General features: G+C 42.6%; 2 protein-coding genes across 2 annotated transcripts in view; both read left to right on the top strand.

The window, feature by feature from the left end:
- fam120b (family with sequence similarity 120 member B) overlaps positions 1-1,985 on the top strand; it is a 51,418-nt gene extending 49,433 nt beyond the window's left edge. The window contains exon 15 of the mRNA XM_083757822.1: positions 1,960-1,985. The gene's annotated coding sequence lies outside the window, so the exon portion shown is untranslated. The remainder of the gene's footprint in view (positions 1-1,959) is intronic.
- Positions 1,986-6,708: 4,723 nt separating this feature from the next.
- rufy2 (RUN and FYVE domain containing 2) overlaps positions 6,709-23,917 on the top strand; it is a 33,064-nt gene continuing 15,855 nt past the window's right edge. Inside the window, exons 1-11 of the mRNA XM_083760084.1 lie at positions 6,709-7,406; positions 14,332-14,505; positions 15,631-15,748; positions 17,273-17,374; positions 18,613-18,736; positions 19,534-19,598; positions 19,859-19,924; positions 20,674-20,743; positions 21,414-21,515; positions 22,118-22,234; positions 23,446-23,538. Coding sequence (XP_083616210.1) covers positions 7,052-7,406; positions 14,332-14,505; positions 15,631-15,748; positions 17,273-17,374; positions 18,613-18,736; positions 19,534-19,598; positions 19,859-19,924; positions 20,674-20,743; positions 21,414-21,515; positions 22,118-22,234; positions 23,446-23,538 — 1,386 coding nt within the window. The 5' untranslated portion in view covers positions 6,709-7,051. The remainder of the gene's footprint in view (positions 7,407-14,331; positions 14,506-15,630; positions 15,749-17,272; positions 17,375-18,612; positions 18,737-19,533; positions 19,599-19,858; positions 19,925-20,673; positions 20,744-21,413; positions 21,516-22,117; positions 22,235-23,445; positions 23,539-23,917) is intronic.

Here is a 23,917-nt window from a genome sequence, read left to right as displayed (position 1 = left end):
ATTAGACATTCCGTTTTATTTTATTTGTTATGTTGCCACTACTGTTGGAGCAGCCATAAACTACACAGGTTCATCTCGATGTTCTGGGCATCCTTGTAATGTTAGTGTTAGTAAAAAAGCAGGTAAAGGAGTAAAGTTTGAGGCAAACTAACATCAGTCACTCTGCCGTTCACTGTAGTGGAAGATGTGCGCCTGGTGAGGGTTTTACCCCCGCAGCTACGTCGAGTCCGCCTACAGGAAATACGTAGGCTGCGACCATGAAACCGGTACGGAATCGGTCTATATCTCTGAGATATATGGGAGGGGGTGGGGTGGGGAGGGGCGCCTCAACCCGCAGGGGCGAGGCTACCATCGTCCCTTGGGTAACAAGAAGACTCACCCCGGTGCGTGCCCGTTTTCCCTCCCGGAATTTTCCCCAGTGAGGGGGATAACTTTGTAATATGCTATTGTTTGTATTCTTTTTGGAAGAATATAAAAATATACTCCAGTGGAAAGGCTATATTATATTACTTATATTGACCCTATAAACAATTTTGTATTATTTAGTATTATGTAAGGTTTTGCCCCCTCAAATGGTACCTCGTCAGATAATCCCCACATATCCTACAACAACTTCTGTGAACAGACTTCACTGTAGTAGCTTTTCATAAATTATATTTGTACTTATGCTGTCTGCTGTCATGAAAGTTTATAGTTAGAGAAATTCAAAATCCAGCCGTCTGCTGTTCAGCCTCTCCCACCCCTCACTGGGGAAAATTCTGGGAGGAAAACAGAAACGGGGCGAGTCTTCTTGTATTCGTTCCTTGTACTGTGTGCATATAACAATGTAGCATGTGTTGCATTACTTCGTTTCTTTTACCCAGAATGTGTACTGCCAGCATCTACAACTTAACAAAATGAATAGCCCAGTCTTATTTTCTTGGCTAAATTCCTCTCCAGTTCGGAGCCAAAAGGTGTACATAATTCCAGAGTTTCATGGAACAGCATTTTTGTTTAGTTTAATTGTGTCCCATTGTTTATTTTGATCAAAATGAATCTGCTTCATGTTGCATTTGTTTGTATTTTATTATTTTATAGTAAATAAATACAAATGCTGAAGTGAAAGAGCCTCAAGTCGAAAGCTTATTGAAATCAGTTCTAAAAGTAAGAACTTAAGCAAGTGTTCTCATCTCATGTTTTGTAGAAAGTTGTATCTGCAAGTCATTTTTAGCCTTGCTTCTACATTCATACTAATATTATTTATTGGCCAATGGCCATGTACATTTGCACATACCTGGAATGCCAGTGCCTGGCAGGACTATACAGTATCTGCAAGTGTTTCTGATGTGGTAGAACACCAACACAGAGAACTTGGAACATTGTTGCATTAGGCAACAGTGTAACAATTGTTATTTCTTTGTTTATTAATTTATTTTTGGTTCCTGTTGCATTGCTATTACAGGCTGTGTATCACAGAAACTGGGTCTTTCTGATATAAGCTATCATTCCAAGCACTATGCCTTTACTATATTTGCTTATGTTTTGGTAGTATTGCATAATTTCAATTCAACCAGCAACATCAATAGCAATTTTCTTTCAGCCCTGAACCTGGATGGCATAGTTGCCTAACAAGATGACTCTGGAGCAAACACTTGTCCTGTGTTTCTACATGAGATTGCTATTCCATTCTCACATCATCACTTCCACTTCCTCAATGGCCTTGCTGCCAGTAAGGCCCTCCCACTCTCTTCTCCACTGGCAGGGATTGGCCAGTGTCACAAGGCATTGAAGGCAAGAACCCACCCCAAGCTGTTTGAGAGAGGACCACCCTCCTCCTTATTGCATAGAATAGATAGATGTGTTTGAATATATTTATTCATATAAGCCTGCATGTGTGCATGCATGCATACTCCTACCACTCTTTTTACTGTGTATTCTATTAACCATCCCCCTGCCCCTCTGCTCTCTTTTTTTGCACAGCTAAAACCCTCCCCCTCTCTTCCCACCCACCACTCCTCTCCTCTCCTCTCTGGGTGCTATGTGGGGTGATGGTTGTGGTTCCTGTCGGCGATGTCTCTAGAGCTCAGCCGACCTACAAGCAAAGAGTAATGAAGCTGCACCAGGACCAAACGACCCTGCTTCGAATAGATAGGTACTGTTGATAGATAGATAGATAGATAGATAGATAGATAGATAGATAGATTATTAGTTGTAGTCACTGCAGCATCGATACATATACAATATCTGACATGGGACATCCCGGGACCTACTGTCTATAATCTATACAACTGGCCTGGGACTAGCAGACCCCAGCTCACTTGAACTGAACATAACCACCGTTCCAGCTTAAAGATTAGTCCAACATTCTCTCTGTCTGTCCGGGAGGTAATTCAAGCCCAAGTCTATCAATTTCAACTGCATGGGTCATCTGGGTCTTGTTCCTTGCCAGGAAATCAGTGTAGACCAGACTGCTGATTCAGACCTGTCAAGCAGCAAAACCAAGTTCATGGATCAACACTGCCCTTCGTAATCATGTATATCACATATAAGGTATGTACTGTATATATTTGTATAGCATAACAGTTATGTGTCATTCCAGCATGTGTAATATGCAGCTGAAATAGCAACCTACACAGCTCGGTCTAACTTTCTAACGGTCACAAAATGTTTGTTGTTTGTTTGAATTTGAATCATCTCCCTGCCTTCAAGTGCCTTGTAGTAATTACTCATTAGATGTTATAACTTTCCAAAAGATCACTTAAATGCTACTAACGATGATGATGATTATAGTAATGCTAAAAAAAAGGAAAGAAAAACTGTATTGCAATCTGTGTGATTGATTCCCCCACCCCAATGCTACTGCAGAAAGATAGGCAGGTTACTACAATGAAACAGCAGCACCGCACCACACCACACCACACCACACCACACCCCGATTGGTGGAACAGGATCAGCTCTAAATAAACGATTGGTTGATTCAACTGTCTGTCATGTGAAAGGGTGTGTTCCTATGGTCGTATGTGCAGATACAAATACAATACAGGTACATATCAGTGTGGAGCATTGTTGTGTTTGTTTAGACTTGGTTTAACCACTTGGTTAAAGCCTGTCGGGCCTGGTTTGGACACGTCATTATAATAGGCAAAATGTTTCAAAATTAGCAGGTCTACAAGCTCACAGTGTTGTTTGTGTATAGGCCTTAAGTGGTTAATTATAAAGGAATGTTGCAAAAGTTGGAAAGCATATGAGAGACAGAAGTTGGTTGTTGACAGAGAGGCATTTCATTGCTTCCATCAATATCATCCATGAAGTCTGTGTTTGTAGAAATAGAGGCTCTGCTGTGGAACTGTAACTGCAGTTCACATTTTCAACATACTAATGCTTGCGCACTGATGCTTCCAATGCTATGTGTGTCTCTAGAAGCATTATGTGTGGATTTTCTTTTTCTTTCTTATTTTACTTTCATGATGTTGCACATTAAATGGACATTCTTAATAGTATTTTCAGAATGTTTAGTCCATCAATTCAGGAAAGCTGATCTTGGAGAAATGTGTTCAATGGTGGGCACAGTCTATTTGATTCCGACACGGTAGATCAATAGACCAGTCACTCTGCATCTTCTCTGACAGGCAAAACAGACTGACAGGAAGGCATGCATAGATTCAGCTGACCATTAGGTCTACATGTGCAGCCAGGACCAGCCAGGAGGTACAAAAGCATACACAAGACTGATGAATAGTCCGCTCAAGAAACACCACTTATTTGATACAGTAGAGATTAATAATAGATAAGCCGATGATAGCATAGCAACTGGTATGGATGCAAGGAAGAAAAACAACATTCGAGGATCAGTAGAGAAACACAAAGCAATGAAACTGCTACCCAGACGTCAGAAGTCAGAGAAACATTCAGACATGAATATTTGTTAATCATTGGCACAGGCAGAGAGTGCAGAAAGCCTGTCATATGACCCCCGGTCAGCACTGAGCGATTAGTGAGCCAGAGAGCATGAGGGATCCCAGAGAAAGACTCAGACATAGAGAGAGAGGATAACTGGATAAGATAAAGACAAGGACAATAAAGCAAGAGCTCTTGTATTGCTCTGCATTTTAACCCCAGCCTGTAATGGATCATTCTGACACTGTACTTACTGTAATTTATGAATCAGTATGGTGGAGAGGCTTAGTGGAAAAGGATTACCAATAGGCTTCTCTGACCAAAAGGTAAAATCTCTAAATTTTGTGAGAATTGTATTGTTAATAAATTGCGTTAAAAATATCACCTCAAACCACCCAATGGTCTAAGTGATGTTTTATGCACATTCAGGATTCAGGAATGACACCATTCGTAAATGACAGGCTAATATGACCAGTTGCTAGATTGCCTAGTAGTAGCAGTAATCTGATAAATTGATTATTATTTTTAACTGTGCAATTGTTCTATACTCTATAGCAAATATGTCTTTTCTATATTGATTGCATTGAATGTATTTAATTATGTATTTTAATTTATTTTTTGTATAGATATTGCTGTTATATGGTTCTTTATTTCACATTTTCTTTATTTCACATTTTCTTTTCTGCTGTAACCCTTATACATTGTAGTGTCTCCATGACAAGGAATGTTTATTCCAGAGCCTCTTAGGAGGCCCTATAGTAATTTTTTAGATAAACTCTTGTATGTGAACTTGAGACACCACATGACCATGATCCCTACCCCTCATATCACAGGGACAGGTCTTATTTAACCTGTGTTCCCCTACCCCCTTCTGATTGGTTGTATGACTCTCTGGCACCATATTTAAGTGTGAACCATTATGTGCCCTGTATTCCCTGATGAAGGCTTAACCGCCGAAACGTTGGATATTCCTGTCTTACCTGCTGTCCTAATAAATATTGGTACTCTAGCTATTGGTGTGTGCGGCCACCTTCTTGTTCATTCAAGATCTCCTCTACTATACTCTATAGCATACATGATCTTTGTCCATAATATAGTTTAATAATCAGACTATCCTCTTCGTATCAACCTGCCTATATTAGTCTTTAATGTACAGTAGGTTGCTACAAAGATGACACTATAGTGTGTTACTGTACATGTGTCCCATGAGTATTAAAAACCTCTTATGCTGTGTTCCATGCACCCCTATCTCTACCGTTCTCTTCGTGTCAAATTTAGAATTGTAATACAATGTTCTTTAAATATGAAAACAGATCAGTTGTGTTTTCAACAGATTATTTGTTCAATATACTCTTTTTGTTTTCTTAATATATAGTTTGAAGATTATCATAGCAATGCTTTTGAAATTGTATCTATTTCAAGCTACTACTATATAACAATGTAGCCTTCATTCACAGGCATATGTGAGTTAATAAAAATACCTATGGGAAGTGAAACCTCCTTCTTTTGTTCTCATTTGTACAGTATTTAGCTAAGCAAACTTGCATATTAGTAAATAAATCAAAACATAAAAGGTTAGTGTTAAAGTCTCACTGGATCTGCTTCTATATCTCATTTTGAAGGCCCATTTGCCCCCATTCTTCCAGAGGACACATATAAAGAGACTAGATTTAGATGGGTCACTTCACTTTGTCAACCTATATATTAATTCCTTTAATTTCCCCAGGGACAAGAAGACCACCCCAGATAAAAGTGGACTTTGGACTACACCAGAGAACAAACAGTCCAAACCACTAGAACCTGGGGTGTGGATTATCAGCTCATCTCTTCATCACCATAATTTACTGCCTTGATTCCTGACTGGGCCACACCACCACACTGTGACCAGTTGCTTTACCACACACACAGTCTGCTCTGAAAGCCATCAACCTCACCATGTATTCTCCTCAGAGCCTCCACAGATGGGGCATCACTCACAGCGAGAGTATGGAGCGACTTGCGTACAGTCAAGGTGGGTCAGTAATTTCTATTCAATGGACAGACACTCAGACAGACAGACCTGCTGCCTGCATAGCCTTGGCCTTGCATGTGGATCGGGGCCGGGGGGTGTGATTCCCATATAGTGTGGTACTCACCAGTGGTCCTTGAGGGGGTTCCAGGTGGTCCCCAGCTAAATGATGGAGAGTTGGTATTAACCAAATGGACCCTTATAGATCTTTAACTCTTGAGAGTGTAAAATGAAACCAAATGGTCCATTTGGTTTCATGTTTCACTCAAAAGAGTTAAATTATTGTTAAACATCTGCATTTAGTTAATTTATGTTTACACAATTAGAGCATAGAAGAATTGTTATTTTAATCAACGTTTGCCTGTTATCTGAATCTGACCTGCTGTACTTTCGTTTGAACTATGAATACAATTTTCAATCAATCAATCAATCAATCAATCAATCAATCAATCAATCAATAAATCAATCAATCTTTCTCTCCTAATGGTACCAGCATCATTACATACAGCATGTAAATATGGACATATTCTTTAGTTTTGGGTCTGCAAGGCTAAACCTCATCAAATGGTGGTCCGTGGCTCAAATACCGAATAAATGAATGGACCTTGATATGAAAAGGGTTGAAAACCACTTAACATAATTATTGATAATATCACTCCTCGCCGTTTAGTTTCGATATTGAACACCAGAGGGCAGCACAGCGCCATGCATCTCGTCTGAACAAAAACCATTACGTAGTGCTTTGTGTGTCGGTCTCGTGAGCCTTTAGACACCGCCCCTCCATAGGAGGGTGCAGCGCTCGTCGTTGTAAACAAATCTCCACACCGCCACCATGCATGCCGAACATTGATTTGTTTTTTCACAACAGCTACATTAGGAGAAGATGCCGCCAGCTCGAACCATGTAGCCTTGTGTTCGGTCCCGTGCAGCGGTTTGGTTTGTGTGGCACTGGATCCGAGTCATCCGACAGTGTTTTCTGCCCAGTCAGTGGTGGGTTCCCCCAGCCAGGCAGCCCAGACATTTTTATGCTATGGTAGTCGCCGGGTGGCTGGTGGTGACTCGTGAGTGAGTGTCTGATCCATTGGTGCTGCTAGCTCGCTAACCTAACCGTATGCATCTGCAGATTGATGATAGTATTAGTATAACAACAATAGAATTAAACTAAATATGGCATCGCCAGCGGCGGCGGAACACGACCTGGCTTTAGCCGAGGGAGCTGACGGCATTGGTGGCAACAACAAGGAGAAAGCTCAGGTGTTTGGGATTCTGAGGCTAGTGCAGGAGGAGAAATCCAGTGTTGTAGGAGATCATCATCATAATAAAGCTAGTAGCAGCAGCAGCAGCAGCGCGTTGAGAGCAGCATCGGATGGGCGATGGCAGGCTCCTATCTTTGCGTTGGCGAGGAAAGCATCCGAGACGTTCTCTGGTGCCACTGCCAGCATCCATGTCCTGCCCAAAGTAATACCACCAGAGCACAGATCATCATCCCTGCAGGTGGACGAGGACGAGTGGACGGCCAAAGGTACATATAATGCTAGCCCTCCAAGCAGAACCCAAATGCTACTGAAGTTTCTGACATTTGTTCGACCCAGTGCATTGGGTCCTGTTCCTCGTCGTCCATGCCACCTGATTAAAACATTTACTGGCTGTGTTTACATGTTAAAACGCCTCTCCGCGCTCTTTGACGATATTCTTCAGTATGAGGCTTTCTGAATATGTAAAGTATAAGTACACATACATACCTTTGCGAATATCTCCTGTGGCGCGGAAGCCGTTAAGTATTTTTAATATATGTTTGCCCGATTTGGAAGCTTGGATTCTTCTTGTTTATTGACACCTCATTGTACCGCCTATCTGGCTAGCTAGTGGCGCTATAGCTATGACACAGCAGATCAGAGGCAGGGACGTAGCCTCACAAGCCAACCGCACACCGGGAGGCGGTACAATAAACGGTAAACAAACAAGAAGAAATAAAGCGACCAAATCGGTCAAACAAAGATTAAAAATACTTAACGGCTTCCGCGCCACAGGAGATATTCGCACCGGGATGTATAGCTACTTAAAGTTACCGAATTCAGAATAACTCAAGGAAAATAATGGCGTCACATGCCGCGGGGCCTATTTTAGAGAGAATCTCCACATCCGCATTTAGGAATTTCCATACGAAAATACAGTAGAGAGCAGGGACCCAACGTAAAACTCAACACAATATCAAAAAAGTTTTACGTAGGGTCCCGAAAGGGGCTAATATAATGCATGTTTATCACCAGGGGTTGCTGGTATCTATAATGTCCTAGTGGGACATTATAGATACCAGCATCCTATCTTATGGATGCATTATTATTATTATTTGTATGCTGGAGCAGCAACAGCCAACAGCAACAAATAGTCACAAGAAAAACACAAAATATGTCGAAATGGGTAGGTGTTTTTATTTTTTATTTATTTTTGCCCAAATCAGCTTCCATTAGCATTCATTGAGTTGAGTGATTGACAGCTAACATGACAAGCCTGGGTGGATGCAGGTCTGAAAAGCACTGTCACGTACATGATGTACAGGGGATGTACAGTACGGAACACAAACACAACAGTGAAGTGAACCCATTGACACAGATTTGCTTGTTGAAGTTGTTAATTGAAAATGTCGAAACAAAATGTAACTTATATTTGTATTTTCCCCACCATTAGCTTGTTTAATTTGCACTAGCACTATGTGTGTGTGTGTGTGTGTGTGTGTGTGTGTGTGTGTGTGTGTGTGTGTGTGTGTGTATATCTGTTCAGATGGTTATACATATGTCAATCATGTTTCCTCTTGTTCAGGTCAGCTGACACTAGATATATATGTAGCAGGTACATTGACTTAGTGTTTAGTGGCTGACATGTGCCTAAACTGAGAAAGCTGCAGGCTATAATGTGTATTGGCCAAGTACTGTATGTTCACTTCACATACAAGGAAGGAAGGAATTTGACAATGACATGCTTGTCCTGTCATCTCATTCTTATAGCAGAGCAAATCTTGTGTACGTTGTGCTTCCATTGGGCTTGTACAAGAATTGTTCAAACTACTTCTGCTTTGTTCTTTAAAAGGGATGTCTGTAATATCTGTATTTCAGTTATGCTCCCAATGACACCCAAGTATTGATTCTGAATCAACTAATCAACCAACCAACCATTAATCAAATATTAGGGTTCAGCCTGCTCTATCTACGATCTACAATATCTCTTATATGATATTACTACGCTGGCCTATGTGTTTTGCATTAGGATGTACACTTAGAGAGTTGTGTCTATTTCTGACAATCAACATTGCTAGTCTAATATCACGTCATTCAAGAGCCACTCCTTAAGATTCTTGTCTTGTTCTCATTCTCGTATATTTCTCCCTCTGTCTCTGCTGTTTTGTATAGAACTCTTTTAGGGGGCACGGTGGCACAGTTGGTAGTGCTGTCGCCTCACAGATAGAAGGTCCTGGGTTCGATTCCCGCTGGGGACGCTGTGGGCACTGGCGGCGTGTTCCCTCCTCCGCGTCATCAGTGCCCATACCCGAGGCGGGGGTTGGCGAAAGGGCCTTTCTGTGTGGAGTTTGCATGTTCTCCCCGTGTCCCCTAGGGTAGATACCCTCACAAAAACATGCAGTAATCCTGGTCTCTAAAACTACCTCCCCCTGGCCAGCCGGGGCACCTGATGGAGGGGAAAGGAACTGGTCGGAATAACGTGTCCCTTCCATGCGCTACGTCCGGCCGGGGAAATTCCCCCCTGTCAGGTGAAAAGAAGCAGCTTGGACTCCTCATGCATAGAAGGAGGCATGAGGTCAGTCCGCTGCCCCCCCAGGTTGGCAGAGGAAGTGTAGCGCCCAGGATTACATTAGATAATTGGCACTGGGTGAAAAGAAAACTGGGTTACAAAATCGTGGGATAAAAATTTTAAAGAAAAAAAAAAACTCTATCTCTCTATCTCTTATCTCTTGTACCCTATAGACCAGGTTTGGACCAGGAATGTAGAGTCTAGATTCATCATTTCAGCCATGCATTGTTCTAGTCCCACAAAGTTTGTGACTATTTGGGCTGAGATTGATATTTCTGTCCAATATTTCTATTGCACTACATTTGCAATATTTCTCAGAAGAACACATTCTAGTGCCTATTTCACACACATTAAAAGCACTTGTGTATGCTTTGTATGGGAGATCAAATTGGAATGCAATCTTCTATTTCTCTTCCATACATTAGCCTATTTATCTTTCCTAGTGGGCTAAAGGGCCACATATAGTTAGTTGTGCTATTGAAAGCAGCCAGGGCCCAGATAGTTCAGTCAGCTATATTGTTTCTAGGCAACGAATGCCGTTTCAGGCAGGCAACCATTAAAGTATACGTTTAGCTAATGCAAGGAAAACAGAGTGGTTTGCAAATGGTTACATGTCATGGACCCCAAAATAGGCTCTATACACACAGAATAACTGTTCCCTACTTCCTTCACAGGTGTTTCCGATGATACTAATGAAGGCTCTGTTCCATTCAGTGTACAGTGGTTCTCATACTATTTAATTTCAAGGAACCCCATAGCTCTGACTGTACTTGTACACTCTCAGAGACCCACTGATGTAGCAGAGTGTTTCCAGTTTGACCAGTATCATGCAAGGGGGGGGGGGGGTAAGATCTTAATTTTCGGGCCTGCTAAGATTTTTGCCGGCTGCCGGGCGCGGCTGCACTAGTAATAACTTTGGGGCAGGTCCGTCTAGAGTTTAAATGGACAGGTTATCGTACCACTTTGACTTTGACTAAAGGGAGACATCAAAGAGGAAGGATGGATGGGGAATGAACAACATATGGAATGTCAGAACAGGTCAGCTCTATATATGGAGATCTAAGGGTCAGATGTAGAGTTGCTGGCCAATATTGATAACATCAATTTCACCCCGTCAGGTGAAAAGAGCAGCTTGGACTCCTCATGCATAGAAGATAGTATGAGGTCAGTCCGCTGCCCTCCCCAGGTTGGCAGAGGAAGTGTAGCGCCCAGGATTACATTAGATAATGGACACTGGGTGAAAAAATGGGTTGCAAAATCGTGGGATAAAAAAGAAAATAAATGTATGTATATATCAGCGATCTCCATATATATGGGCTTAATATTGATGACATCAGGGATCTCCATCCCTGATGATGTCACGTGCTCCATCCCTGATGATGTCATGTGATGTTGTCACATGCTCTCACCCCGACCAACCAACCAACACACACACACTGACAGGATTGCATATAGGATTGCATATAGTTAACTGCGACCTTCGGTCGCAATTAATGTCTTTTGCCATGTGCAGACTGCAAAGTAGACCCTCATCTGAAAATATGTTCTACCAGGGATGCCCATAAAATATTTGTCTTGTTATATAAGAAAATGTAAGAATATACAATATTTTCAAGATGTGAACTTGTATATAGACTTACTTTCAGGTTATTTTCAGATTTCAAGTGGTTGAAATGTAACTAGTTTTTCTCAAGACCCACTTGAACCCCCTCAAGGACCTCTGGGACCCCACTTTGAGGAACACAGACTTAATCACTGTTCAAACTGAAACACTCAAATTGACCTTGACCAAGTGTAATTTTGTTGCGCAGATCTACAAGTTCACTTGTGCGCGTGAAAGTCGAAGGCTATTGTAAAGTATTTTTGGCAAATAGATTTGCTGTAGAAGTAAAGGGAAACTCGGGTCCAATTTACTAATTGTTTCTCAGGCAGAAGCGTGACGCTCCACAATGCTAGGTGACATTTGTATGTATTCACTTGAGGCTTGGTGAGGTTACACATTTACTCACGGGTCCATATGTACTGTGTGACGTAGAACACTCAAAACACTGGGTGTAGTTGGAAGATGATTTACTCTAAAGGCTTAACCCATTTAGACCTGAGCTCCATTATACAAAATGTCTTCTAAATCATGACAGTTTTCTAAAAAAAACATGTTTCTGTTTTCATGTCAAGGACCCCCACAAATATATGTAATTGGCTGCCACCCCCATCTGAAAATATGTTGTTCCAGGGATCTCACCAGAAGCAAAGATTTTAGCTAAAAACATTCGCTCTGAAATAATATATATTCAAAGATTTGCGACACATTTTCACGTTAAAAATAAAATAAAAGCAGATCTACGAGCTTCTAGATCTGCTATTTTTCAATAGCTAAAGTATAACATAATGCTTGAAACACCAAAAGGTGTTCCCGCCCTGAATGGCTTAAGACTAAGGTTGTCTCCAGAAAACTGTGCTGCTAAAGCGAATTGTTTAACCAGTTCTCATGTGAAACTAATCTCATGAACCTGGCTAATATGTTTAAAACGTTTGATCCAGCTAAGAGACTATCCCCTCTCTGGCCTTCCCGTTCACCATTAAGTAATAATGACAGGAAGGCAAACACAAGTCACCACAGTTGATCCATTAAGTCAATCAAGTCAAATCAACAGCAGCCCAGAAAACCACAAACGTTTTGGAGTGCTAGGGTTTTGTTTGCTAGACAATACACACCTTGCGCTCTTCTGGCAAAAGCGTTTTCAAAGCTATTTCATGGTGCAACTCTTAACGTCTTAATCCCTATATTCTTAGTAAAGTAATACTTAGTTGCAGTGGGAGAAAAAGTACTGAATTGTTTTACTGAAGTAAAAGTATCAATACTGCAATGTAGAACTACTCTGTTTCCGTTACAAGTAAAAGTCCGGAATTCAAAATGTACTTGAGTAAAAGTACAAAAGCATTAAAATGAACCTTAAGTACCAAAGTAAAACGTACAGATCTACAAGCTCACAATAAGTCGCATTGCGAGCTTGTAGATCGGTTATTTTCACATGTACAGTATAGGGCTGTAGTTACTGTAGTAAAAGTACAATATCTGCCTCTGAGATGTAGTGGAGTAGAAGTACAACCATTGGAAATACTCAAGTAACGTACAAATACCTCAGAATTGTACTTGAGTACAGTACTTAAGTAAATGTACTTAGTTACTTTCCACCACTGCTTAGTTGACGGGTCAGCTATATTCTTGGTCGCTGCTCTTTTTTTCCGTCTACACATCAAATCTCTTCGACAGAAAGAGCCAAATGTTCGTTGTGTGAGCCGAATGAGCGTTTATGTAAGTTCGATTCTACAAATGTCTTCTAAATCCTGACAGTTTTCAGTAAAACCTATGTTTCTATGTCAGTGTTTCTAAAACTATTTCATGTCAAGGACCCCCAGAATTATATGTAATTGGCCGCCAACCGGCCCATCCAAAAATATGTTGTTCCAGGGGACCCCCCGGAAGCAAAGATTTGAGTTAAAAACGTTGGCTCTGAAAGAATATACAGGTATATTCACGATTTTTCAAAAATAGCAGATCTACAAGCTCGTAGCGTGGCACTGGGTGCTGCGCTATGAGCTTGTAGATCTGCTATTTTTCAATAGCTAAAGTATAACATAATGCTTAAAACACCAAGGGGTTCCCGCCCAGAATGGGTTAAAATATATAGTGTCTATTGTCTATATTTCAATAGATGTGCATGACTGTGCATGTTAAAGCAGAACTGGGTTACAACAACAACCCATGATGCATTGTGGCTCAAACAGCCTTCTTCAATTTGTGACAGACAATGGTTGTTTAAGTCACTTATCAGTTGTACTTTTTAATTTTAAATGATTATTAGCCAACAAGTACAAGCGGATTACAGAACGGCCAATTACCCACTAATAAAGAGGAGTGATCTCTTGGCTATTGCAGAACATAAAAAATAACATATAAAAGGAATGTCTGTAGTTTTGCTCAAACAGGGTCATACGTAGTATTGTTGCGCGCGTGTGACTGTGTGACTGTGTGTGTGTGTGACTGTGTGTGTGTGTGTGTGAATGTGTGTGTGTGTGTGTGAATGTGTGACTGTGTGTGTGTGTGACTGTGTGTGTGACAGTGTGTGTGTGTGTGTGTGACTGTGTGTGTACGTGACCGTCGAGAGCAAGCGATAAAGTGAAGCGTCCTCCCCACTTACGTTTCGTCTATTACTGTCGTGCAAATTTATCCTAATATTAATCAAAATAGAAATAAAATAATAAAATGTAAAGATATTTTAACAGAAATGGCAGCTTCCTTGGTCGGATTGGACTCTTGGAGGTGTAGTTCCAGACTATAGAGCATTTGGAGATTGTGGAATTAGTTGTCTGGCTATGCGAGACTAGTCCAATGTAGGCATCTAGCCCACTTTGGGCAGGAACCCCTTTTAGTGTTAGCATTATGTTATGCTTTAGCTATTGAAAAATAGGAGATCTACAAGCTCATAGCACGCCACCCAGCTTGTAGGTCTGCTATTTTAGAAGAATCGAAGAACCACTGACATAGAAACATAGCTTTTTCAGAAAACTGTCATTACAATGCCATAGTACTACATGTATCATTCATCATCTAAAAGCTGTCTGTCTCTTTGTTTGGTCAGCCCTTCGGGATCCTATGAGCATGGAGCGTGCCAACCTGTTGAACATGGCTAAGCTCAGCATCAAAGGCCTCATAGAGTCTGCTCTGAGCTTCGGAAGAACCCTGGACTCTGACTATCCTCCGCTGCAGCAGTTCTTTGTGGTCATGGAACACTGCCTCAAACACGGACTCAGAGGTATTAGTGAGAGAGTTGTGTCTGCTTGCGGGTGAGCGCACGTATGAATGTGTGTGTGTGCGTGCATTTGTGCGTATCATCAGGAAGGAAGACGGAGTGTGTTCATAGTTGGGTGTTAGCGGTGCTAACACCAGGTTTTTTTGGTACTGATCCTGAATCCTGATCACGATCGACCGATACCGATCTTGTGCATTCTATATATCTGTCTCCCTCTGTTTCTGTCTCTCTCTGTCTGTCTTTCTTTCTCTCACTGGGCCCTTTTCCACCAAAAATAACTTTGGTTCTAGAACTGGTTCCGTTCTAGATCCTTGGAACCACCAAGTAATTAGGGAGCAGGTGTCACCCAGTTGCCCCAGGTTTGATTCCAGGCCTGGCCAGCCAATGTGTCGAATATGACCGGTCAAAGTGTCCTTTTCACGAGGGAAATTCAATCGTCAATGGCAGTTACAGTTTCGCTTTCTTTCTTTCACAACTTTTCGTTTGCTTTTGCCATTGTTTATATTTCATTTGCATCGTCCAACCTGTAGAATAGTGACACGCCCAATTTGGATCCCAGTTTAGGGAAAGAAAAAACAAATATTGTTTTGTTTCCCGTTCCGAACCAACTTTTAGGCTTCTGATTGTGAACCACTTCATTTTCGGCCGAAACACTGAACTGGTTAAAATTAGGCGAGGGGAAAAGAACGGAACCGGTTGAACTCCGCCCGGTGGAAAAGGGGCCTCTCTCTCTGCCACCCTGATCTCTTCTGGTCTGTGGTGGAAAAGGGGCCTCTCTCTCTCTGCCACCCTGATCTCTTCTGGTCTGTGGTGGAAAAGGGGCCTCTCTCTCTCTGCCACCCTGATCTCTTCTGGTCTGTGGTGGAAAAGGGGCCTCTCTCTCTCTGCCACCCTGATCTCTTCTGGTCTGTGGTGGAAAAGGGGCCTCTCTCTCTCTGCCACCCTGATCTCTTCTGGTCTGTGGTGGAAAAGGGGCCTCTCTCTCTCTGCCACCCTGATCTCTTCTGGTCTGTGGTGGAAAAGGGGCCTCTCTCTCTCTGCCACCCTGATCTCTTCTGGTCTGTGGTGGAAAAGGGGCCTCTTTCTGCCACCCTGATCTCTTCTGGTCTGTGTGCATTTTGTTTCCAGTGAAGAAGTCCTTCCTGGGATTCAACAAGTCTCTGTGGGGTCCTCTGGAACTGGTGGAGAAACTGTGTCCTGAAGCGGCAGAGATATCAGCCTCTGTACGAGACCTGCCTGGGCTTAAGTAAGCAAATATTAAATATTAAGCGTAAACACTACCTGAGTCTGTGGAAGAAAGTACATAAGACTTTTTCCTCTGCCTCTGTCATTTGAGCTGTACTCCTATGCATGCATACATACTCAACTAGTACCAACAAGGTCGACTAGTGGATTTACTAGTCGACTAGTTGAATAGTCGACTAGTTGCTTACATACATGCATCACATAAATACTGCTGATCTTATAGTTCTTTTAGATTGCATTTTCTAGTCGATTTCCTAGTTGAACCCCAATGGAAACAAATGCACCTCCTGGTGGTGCACTAACAGGCCGATCTGAAAGTTTTGGGGCAGAGGTTCTTCTCTGGCATCCATGTGTTACGATTGGCCCAACGGTGCTGGAGATTAGCTGCTCTCGGATGGACGGACGGACAGACAGGGTGCAAAACATAGTCTCGGCCATGCCTTTGGCCTGGCAAATCAAAATAAACAATATACTTACTTACAGTCAGGTAAACTTTGAAAAATGCTACATAAGTAGCATCTGTGTCTGGGTTGTCCAGAGGTAAAGAACATGTCCACCACCATGGCATGGAGACAGAGGTTCGATTCCTCCACACGGTGCCTTCGTTGGGCTGGGCCAAAGGGATAAGGTTCCACACTGGCTTTGTAGATTTATTCAGAGTAGGAACACTATGTAAAGTATGTATATATTATATATATATATTATATATTATATATCAGGGAGCAACAAGCTGACACCTTAAAAGGCCGCTGCTTATAAGACCCTGCTCTCACAGCAAGAGGAACATTTACCCATTCAGTACGGGAACCCCTTTTGGTGTTTTAAGCATTACGTTATACTTTAGCTGTTGAAAAATAGCAGATCTACAAGCTCATAGCGCGGCACTGAGGTAGGTCTGCTATTTTAGGAAAATCGTAAAAATGGTGGATATCTTTTAATATATTCTTTCAGAGCGAATGTTTTTAACTCAAATCTTCTGGGGATCCCTGATGGGGGTTCGGCGGCCAATTACATATAATTCTGGGGCACCTTGACATGAAAATGTTTGAGAACCACTGACATAGAAACATAGGTTTTTCACAAAACTGTCAGGAGTTAGAAGACATTTGTAAATGGGTTAAAATACCGCTGCTTAGTGCTTATAATACCCTGCTCTCACAGAAAGAGGAACATTAACGCTGAAAAACAAATGGATTCCAATCTGTTTCCTCTGATCATGCTGAGTCAGACAGATATTACTCTGCATGGGTCTTCTAATCCTCCAGCCTGGACTTCAAGACATACCTGCCATGCCAACATTAAGCTGTGGACATCTTGTGAACATTTTCAGCACCCCCACCCGCACATAACCCTACTTAATTTTAAAATAAATACATTAAATATATAAAAAAATATAAAAAATCAACATTTAAAATGTAGTACAAACATTGAGAGAGAGAGTGTGTGTGTATGCAAGTGGCATGAAAGTGAAGGGTGTGGGCTGAAGATGATGTTAACAGTGTTTGTTTCTGAATCTGTTTTCCAGGACTCCATTGGGCAGGGCACGGGCGTGGCTACGTTTGGCTCTCATGCAGAAACGTTTGGCAGACTACCTACGACTGCTCATCACCAGGAAAGATCTTCTCAGGTACAAACTGTTCCTCTTAATCTTAACCCATTTAGGCCTGACATAAATCTTTTAATAATGTTTTCTAAATCATGACAGTTTTCAGTGGTGCTCAATATTTCATGTCAAGGACCCCAAATATTATATGTAATTGGCCGCTCACCCCCATCTGAAAATATGTTGTTCCAGGACCCCCCAGAAGCAAAGATTTGAGTTAAAAACGTTCGCTCTGAAAGAATATATATTCAAAGATTTGAGCCACATTTTCAAGATTTTTCAAAAATAGCAGATCAAAAATAGCAGATCTACAAGCTCGTAGCGCGGTGCAGCGCTATGAGCTTGTATATCTGCTATTTTTCAATAGCTAAAGTATAACAATGCTTAAAACACCAAAAGGGGTTACCGCCCTGATTGTTTTTTTTTGTTTATTTATTTCTCATTTCTATTCTCATATCTGTTAGTCTTTTGAATAGAACAACAAAACCATTATAGGTGAAGGCCTGCTCTACTCAGCGAGTCAAGTTGAGTCTCTGTAGCTGATGGGTGCAGATTCTTGAAGATCAATGGAAAAAGGGGAATATCCGCACTCTCTTAACCAATTCTGACCTGAGATCAGATTCTAAAAATGTCTTCTACATCCTGACAGTTTTCTGAAAAAGCTATGTTTCTATGTCAGTGGTTCTTAGATTTTTCAAAAATAGCAGACCTACAAGCTCGTAGCGCGCCACTCGGTGGCGCGCTATGAGCTTGTAGATCTGCTATTTTTCAATAGCTAAATTACACCAAAAGGGGTTCCCGCCCAAAAGGGGTTAATAAAGTTTTCTTTATTTCATGAAATCACATGCAGCATGAGCAGTCCATCGGCACGCAGGCCTTCATCAGCCTTTCAAACTAGCAACAGATGCTGGAAGCTTGTAACTGATGACTTGGGCACACATTGGAATGTAAAAATCATTGCTTGGGTCATTTTACAGTACACGCCTAGTAAAGAACACAGCGCCAAAACGTCAAACAACACCACAGCCAAGTACACACCTCTACGGCTCACTGTGTTTCTGTTGATCTCTGCTGCCCACAGTGATTTATATCAGTGTGTGTCTGTTGATCTCTGCTGCCCACAGTGATTTCTATCAGTGTGTGTCTGTTGATCTCTGCTGCCCACAGTGATTTCTATCAGTGTGTGTCTGTTGATCTCTGCTGCCCACAGTGATTTTCTATGAGAGCTCAGTGTGTTTCTGTTGATCTCTGCCCACATCCAGTGATTTCTATGAGAGCTCTGCGGTAATGCTGGAGGAGGAAGGGGCCGTGATCGTTGGCCTGCTGGTGGGACTAAACGTCATCGATGCCAACCTCTGTGTCAAAGGTGAAGACCTGGATACGCAGGTAAGAGGCCAGGGCATACAGATTCAATTACCTGTTCTATTTTGAAGGTTATTTCAGAATTAGTGAGTCATGGGAGTTTAGTTGAAAGAAAGGACTCTACGAGGACTCTAATACATTGCATGGATGCACCTGGGACGTGTCCTCAGTGATGTATCCCAAGGTCATCAGGGTTTCGGGTCTCGCGAACATCATACCCCTCACTCGGGTGTGATCAAGTCCCGACTTATGTCCCAGTAGCTATACCCTCGATCAGACCCACTAGGGAAAGACACACACAATCTGTTGGAACCACTCCGGAACTACTCTGCTGGGACTGGGAGGCACAATTCTGGCATGTGGAGGCTCTGTGGGTTGACTCCTGTCCGGGCCCCTCCTAACGTTTCACCAGGTCCACTCCTGCTCTCACCAGGAGTACAGCCAGGACCTGTGCGTTGCACCAGACTCCCAGCACCACTTAATTCAGGAGTGGTAGATTCTTGAGCCGCAATGGTTCCGCAGGCTCCACTTTCCAGAGAAAGTTTTGCTTCACAAGAAGATTAAGCCACGTCACCGTAAAAAGACGGATTACCATCAGTGGTTTTCAACCTTTTTCATTCCATGGCCCAATATTAATTTGTCATTTGAGCCACGGACCACCATTTGATGACATATTCATTTAGCCTCTCAGACCCAAAACTTAGAATATGTTGTAATATTTTCTCCACTATTCCATTGAGGTGGGTTCCTCCCGACAGCAACGATATGGCATATGTAGTGTACATATATACCTACAGTAATATGTTTGTGGTGTTTCTAAGGTTGGAGTGATTGACTTCTCCATGTACCTGAAGAATGATATTGATGACTACAGGAGTGAGGAGAGGTATACTCTCTTTCTTTACTCACTCATTTACACTGAGGTTCTCAGTCTCCAGCTCTTTCTCTTTCTTTATCTCTCATTTTATTTTATCCTTGCCGTTTCTCTCTCCATCTCACTATGTTTCTCCATCTCTCTCCATAACCTCTTGGACTGTCTCTGTCCTGTTGCAATGTATCCTCAGTTTGTTTTCTCTCTCTATGCCAAGTTGCCAACAGGAATAGCGAGATAGCATTCATCTTATTGTTTTCTCTCTATGCCAACAGGAATAGCCAGATAGCATCCATCTTAGACCAGAAGAACTACGTTGAGGAACTGAACAGACAGCTCAAGTAAGACAGCGTTTTCTACTGTGTTTCTGATGTGCTCCAGGCAGCTCTACCTAGAGTCAGTCAGCATGCATGCTAGACACTGTACATTCACGTGCACTGTGCATGCTAGACACTGTACATTCAGGTACATTGATTGATCTGGCTTGTCCAATCAGACCATTCCAGAAGCCCATACCCTGCCCACCTGTCAATGCAATCACATTGAGTCACACATTAAAGGCAGGGTAACAAAAATGGCACTACTTTCTACCAATTTAATTGTATAATAATTGTGAAAACATTTGCCAACTATAATCTGATTGTGTCTACTTTGAGAGAAGGATGTCCCAACTCCCAAAGTACGAGTCATAATAGTGTGTCACTGTGGGAATCTCAAGACGTCCCCCCCCATAGAAATGCATTGCAGTCGCGAGGGGTGTGTCTTAACTCCGCTCCAGGCTTGTTACAGTGGGTCACTGAGGCAGCCAGCCCAAAATGAGTTGTTATCTGGTGGCTCGGTATGGTTGTGGAGCACTAAAGTTACTCTCTGAGCTAAAGCGTAGCAGCGTAGATATAGAGCGTAGCCAGTAACCCATAACACACACTGTGTCCGCTCGTCGTGGGGACAAGCAACCAATTATTAGCAGAACACATGGGGAAATCTGAATTGTTGTTTAAAATATGTTTTAAAATGTTGACGAGTCTCCCCCCCCCCCCCCCCCTCCCCCCCTCTCTCTCTATCCGTTTGTTTTGTTTTTTCATACGCCCAGCTCCACAGTCCATGGGCTCCAGGGCAGAGTAGACAATTTGGAGAGGTCTAATTCGAAACTCATAGAGGAGGTGAGGCTGCATTGTACTTTATGTTCTTGTAATGTATGTGAATATGTATGTATTCTGGTTGACAGTATTATACTGAGTGAGTGGGCAGGGCAGACATATTAGGAGCGCTCCTTGTTTATGGACGCATGGCCCCTAAATCAGTGGTTCATATGGGGGTGTTTATGGACGCATGCCCCCTAAATCAGTGGTTCATATGGGGGTGTTTATGGACGCATGCCCCCTAAAGCAGTGGTTCATATGGGGGTGTTTATGGACGCATGCCCCCTAAAGCAGTGGTTCATATGGGGGTGTTTATGGACGCATGCCCCCTAAAGCAGTGGTTCATATGGGGGTGTTTATGGACGCATGCCCCCTAAATCAGTGGTTCATATGGGGGTGTTTATGGACGCATGCCCCCTAAATCAGTGGTTCATATGGGGGTGTTTATGGACGCATGCCCCCTAAATCAGTGGTTCATATGGGGGTGTAACAGGATTTAGGGCTCCGTGGTCTAATTAATACGTATACCAAAAATTGGGATCCTTGAAATGATGAGAACCACTTCCCCCTAAATGATCACAGCAGAATTGCAGTTTAAATGTGTTATAAGTGGTCAGAGTTGTCTTATTCCATAGAAAGATGTTTCTCAAACTTTGTTTGTGTATGTGTATGTGTGTGTGTGCGTGCGCAGTTAGCCATAGCAAAAAACAACATCATTAAGCTACAAGAAGAAAACCAACAACTGAGGAGTGAAAACAGCCTAATTTTATTGAAGACCCAACAACATTTAGAGGTATGTACTGTCGTTATACACACACATTTACTCTCATGCGTTACACACATGCACGTACATGCACACCCGCACTCGGCTACTAAATATTCAGACTTTCTAAAAATTAACAAGCACAGTGGTGTTCATTGTTTCATGGTGTTTACACGAGAACGGTTTCCATAGAAGACGGCAAATGGCGTTTTCGGAGGTGGAAATCTTTGAAAACGCTCCGCCTGGCGTCATTTACGTTGCAATACGTTGAATCCGCAAAACCTGTGACATCATGGCTGACGTCGGCTCATGACGCTTATGTTTATTACATTGGTACAGAGCCAATGTAGCGACTAGCGAGCCGCTCACTGCATTGGTGAATGTAAACTATGATGTAAACAAACAGCCTTGTGATAGGAAATAGAACGTGAGTGGTTCTGCTACGCACCTGGTCTATCTGGCAGTCCATCACTGCCACCTAGCCACCTGGCATGCACACTACAGAATGTTAAATCACTATTGCATCTCCGTTTAAACGCTGAATAAAAAGTTAGTTAACGAGACTTTGCCGTTTTCTCTGGAGGCCGTTGCTGTGTAAAAGTGGCCTAAATATCCTGTCCTAATGTCTGTAGGTAACCCAGGGAGACGTGACAGTGGAAAGAGACACCTACAGACAGTCCCGTCAGGGATTGGATGAGATGTACAATGAGGCGCGGAGACAACTGAAGGAGGAATGTCAGCTAAGACAGGTGTGTGTGTGTGTGTGTGTGTGTGTGTGTGTGTGTGTGTGTGTGTGTGTGTGTGTGTGTGTGTGTGTGTGTGTGTGTGTGTGTGTGTGTGTGTGTGTGTGTGTGTGTGTGTGTGTGTGTGTGTGTGTGTTGAGCAGGGAGTAGACTATGGTGTACTGGATACAGCAGAATAGATGTCAGTCCAGGTATTTCACACAGACACAGATGACACAGTGACAGAATGTCACTAAGCTGGTTTATTTGGCAGCCAACTAAATAGAGCATTGATTCAGTATTGACGATATTACGGCAGGTCTCACGGCAGACAGAACTAATACTATAAACAAAAGGTGAACGGAGCATACAGTCACACTGCGCACTAACCTAGTACACGCAATGGTGGAAGTGAAGTGACGTGATGTCAGATCTTCTACACACAGCAAAACAAAGCAGTGCGCCACCCTGTGGCACCAACTGGCACTGCATACTGACTGTTACATACTGTAGTGTGTGTGTGTGTTTTCCTGGTCCTCACTTACACAAAAACAGTTTTATGGTTAAGAGTTATTAGGCTTACAAATAGGAAAAGATTCATATTGGGGTTAACATAGAATTAGGCATTTAAAGGTTTGGTTAGGGGTTGGGGTTATGCCTGATTTAAACATGGTTGCATGCCAGTGTCACGCACCTACAACTGTCAATCTATAAGCTCACAATGCACTGCAGTGTGACGCGTTGTGAGTTTGTAGATCAACACTTTTTAGCTTAAGGTCAGGAGTATAGTGGATTCTAATGAAAACCAGCAGGTTACTATCAAGACGCTCTTATCGACCTACTGCATGTATTCTGGAGCCTACTGGCTGCGATTAGGAAACACGGAGACGTCCACTGTTGTTTACGTTGTCCGACTAAACCTAACTCTACCCCTGACCTCAGTCATAAAGGGGTCCTGTGGCACTGAGTGAGTTAACCGGCCACGTAAGTCCCCTATAACCTCATATCAGTTTTAACCGGCCACGTAAGTCCCCTAACCTCATATCGGTCTTAACATTAACGCAAGTCATTTTCACTTCCGTGTTTTCCGAATCACAGCCAGTAGGCTCCAGTGTACATGCAGTAGATCAATAAGATCGTCTTGATAAGTAACCTACTGGTGATTATCCGTTGATAACATTGGTAGGGTTCAAAAGGCACACAGACTGCTACTGTTATAATGGAACGTGTGTTGACAGGACGTAGAGAATGAGCTGGTGGTCCAGGTGTCCATGAAACAGGAAATGGAGCTGGCCATGAAACTTCTTGAGAAGGACATCCATGAAAAACAGGTGGATATACTTTCATCCATCATCCACTTTCTCCGTCTCTTTTCCCTCTGTCTGTCTCTCAGGCCCCTTTCCCACCAAAATAGCTTTGGTTCTAGAACTGGCTCCGTTCTAGATTCTTGGAACCGTGGTGGTTTCACGGAACAGGCGGACATTTTTTTGGGTTCCAGCTCTGAACCAACTTTCAGGGAAACCATTTCATTTTCGGTGGAAACACTCTGAACTGGTTCAATATTAGGCAGGGGGAAAAAAGAACTGAAGCGGTTCAACCCCGGTGGAAAAGGGGCCTCTCTGTCCCTCCTGGCCATTTGGTTACAGGATACCTACCTCTATCGAGGTAAACGCTGTCTGTTTATGTCGGCGATGACCTCATAAAACACGT

This window comes from Protomyctophum parallelum, assembly GCF_964188405.1.
Source record: "Protomyctophum parallelum genome assembly, chromosome: 2".
Taxonomy (NCBI): Eukaryota; Metazoa; Chordata; class Actinopteri; order Myctophiformes; family Myctophidae; genus Protomyctophum; species Protomyctophum parallelum.
Note: the sequence above shows the minus strand (reverse complement) of the source record. Positions and strands in the feature narration are given on the sequence as shown.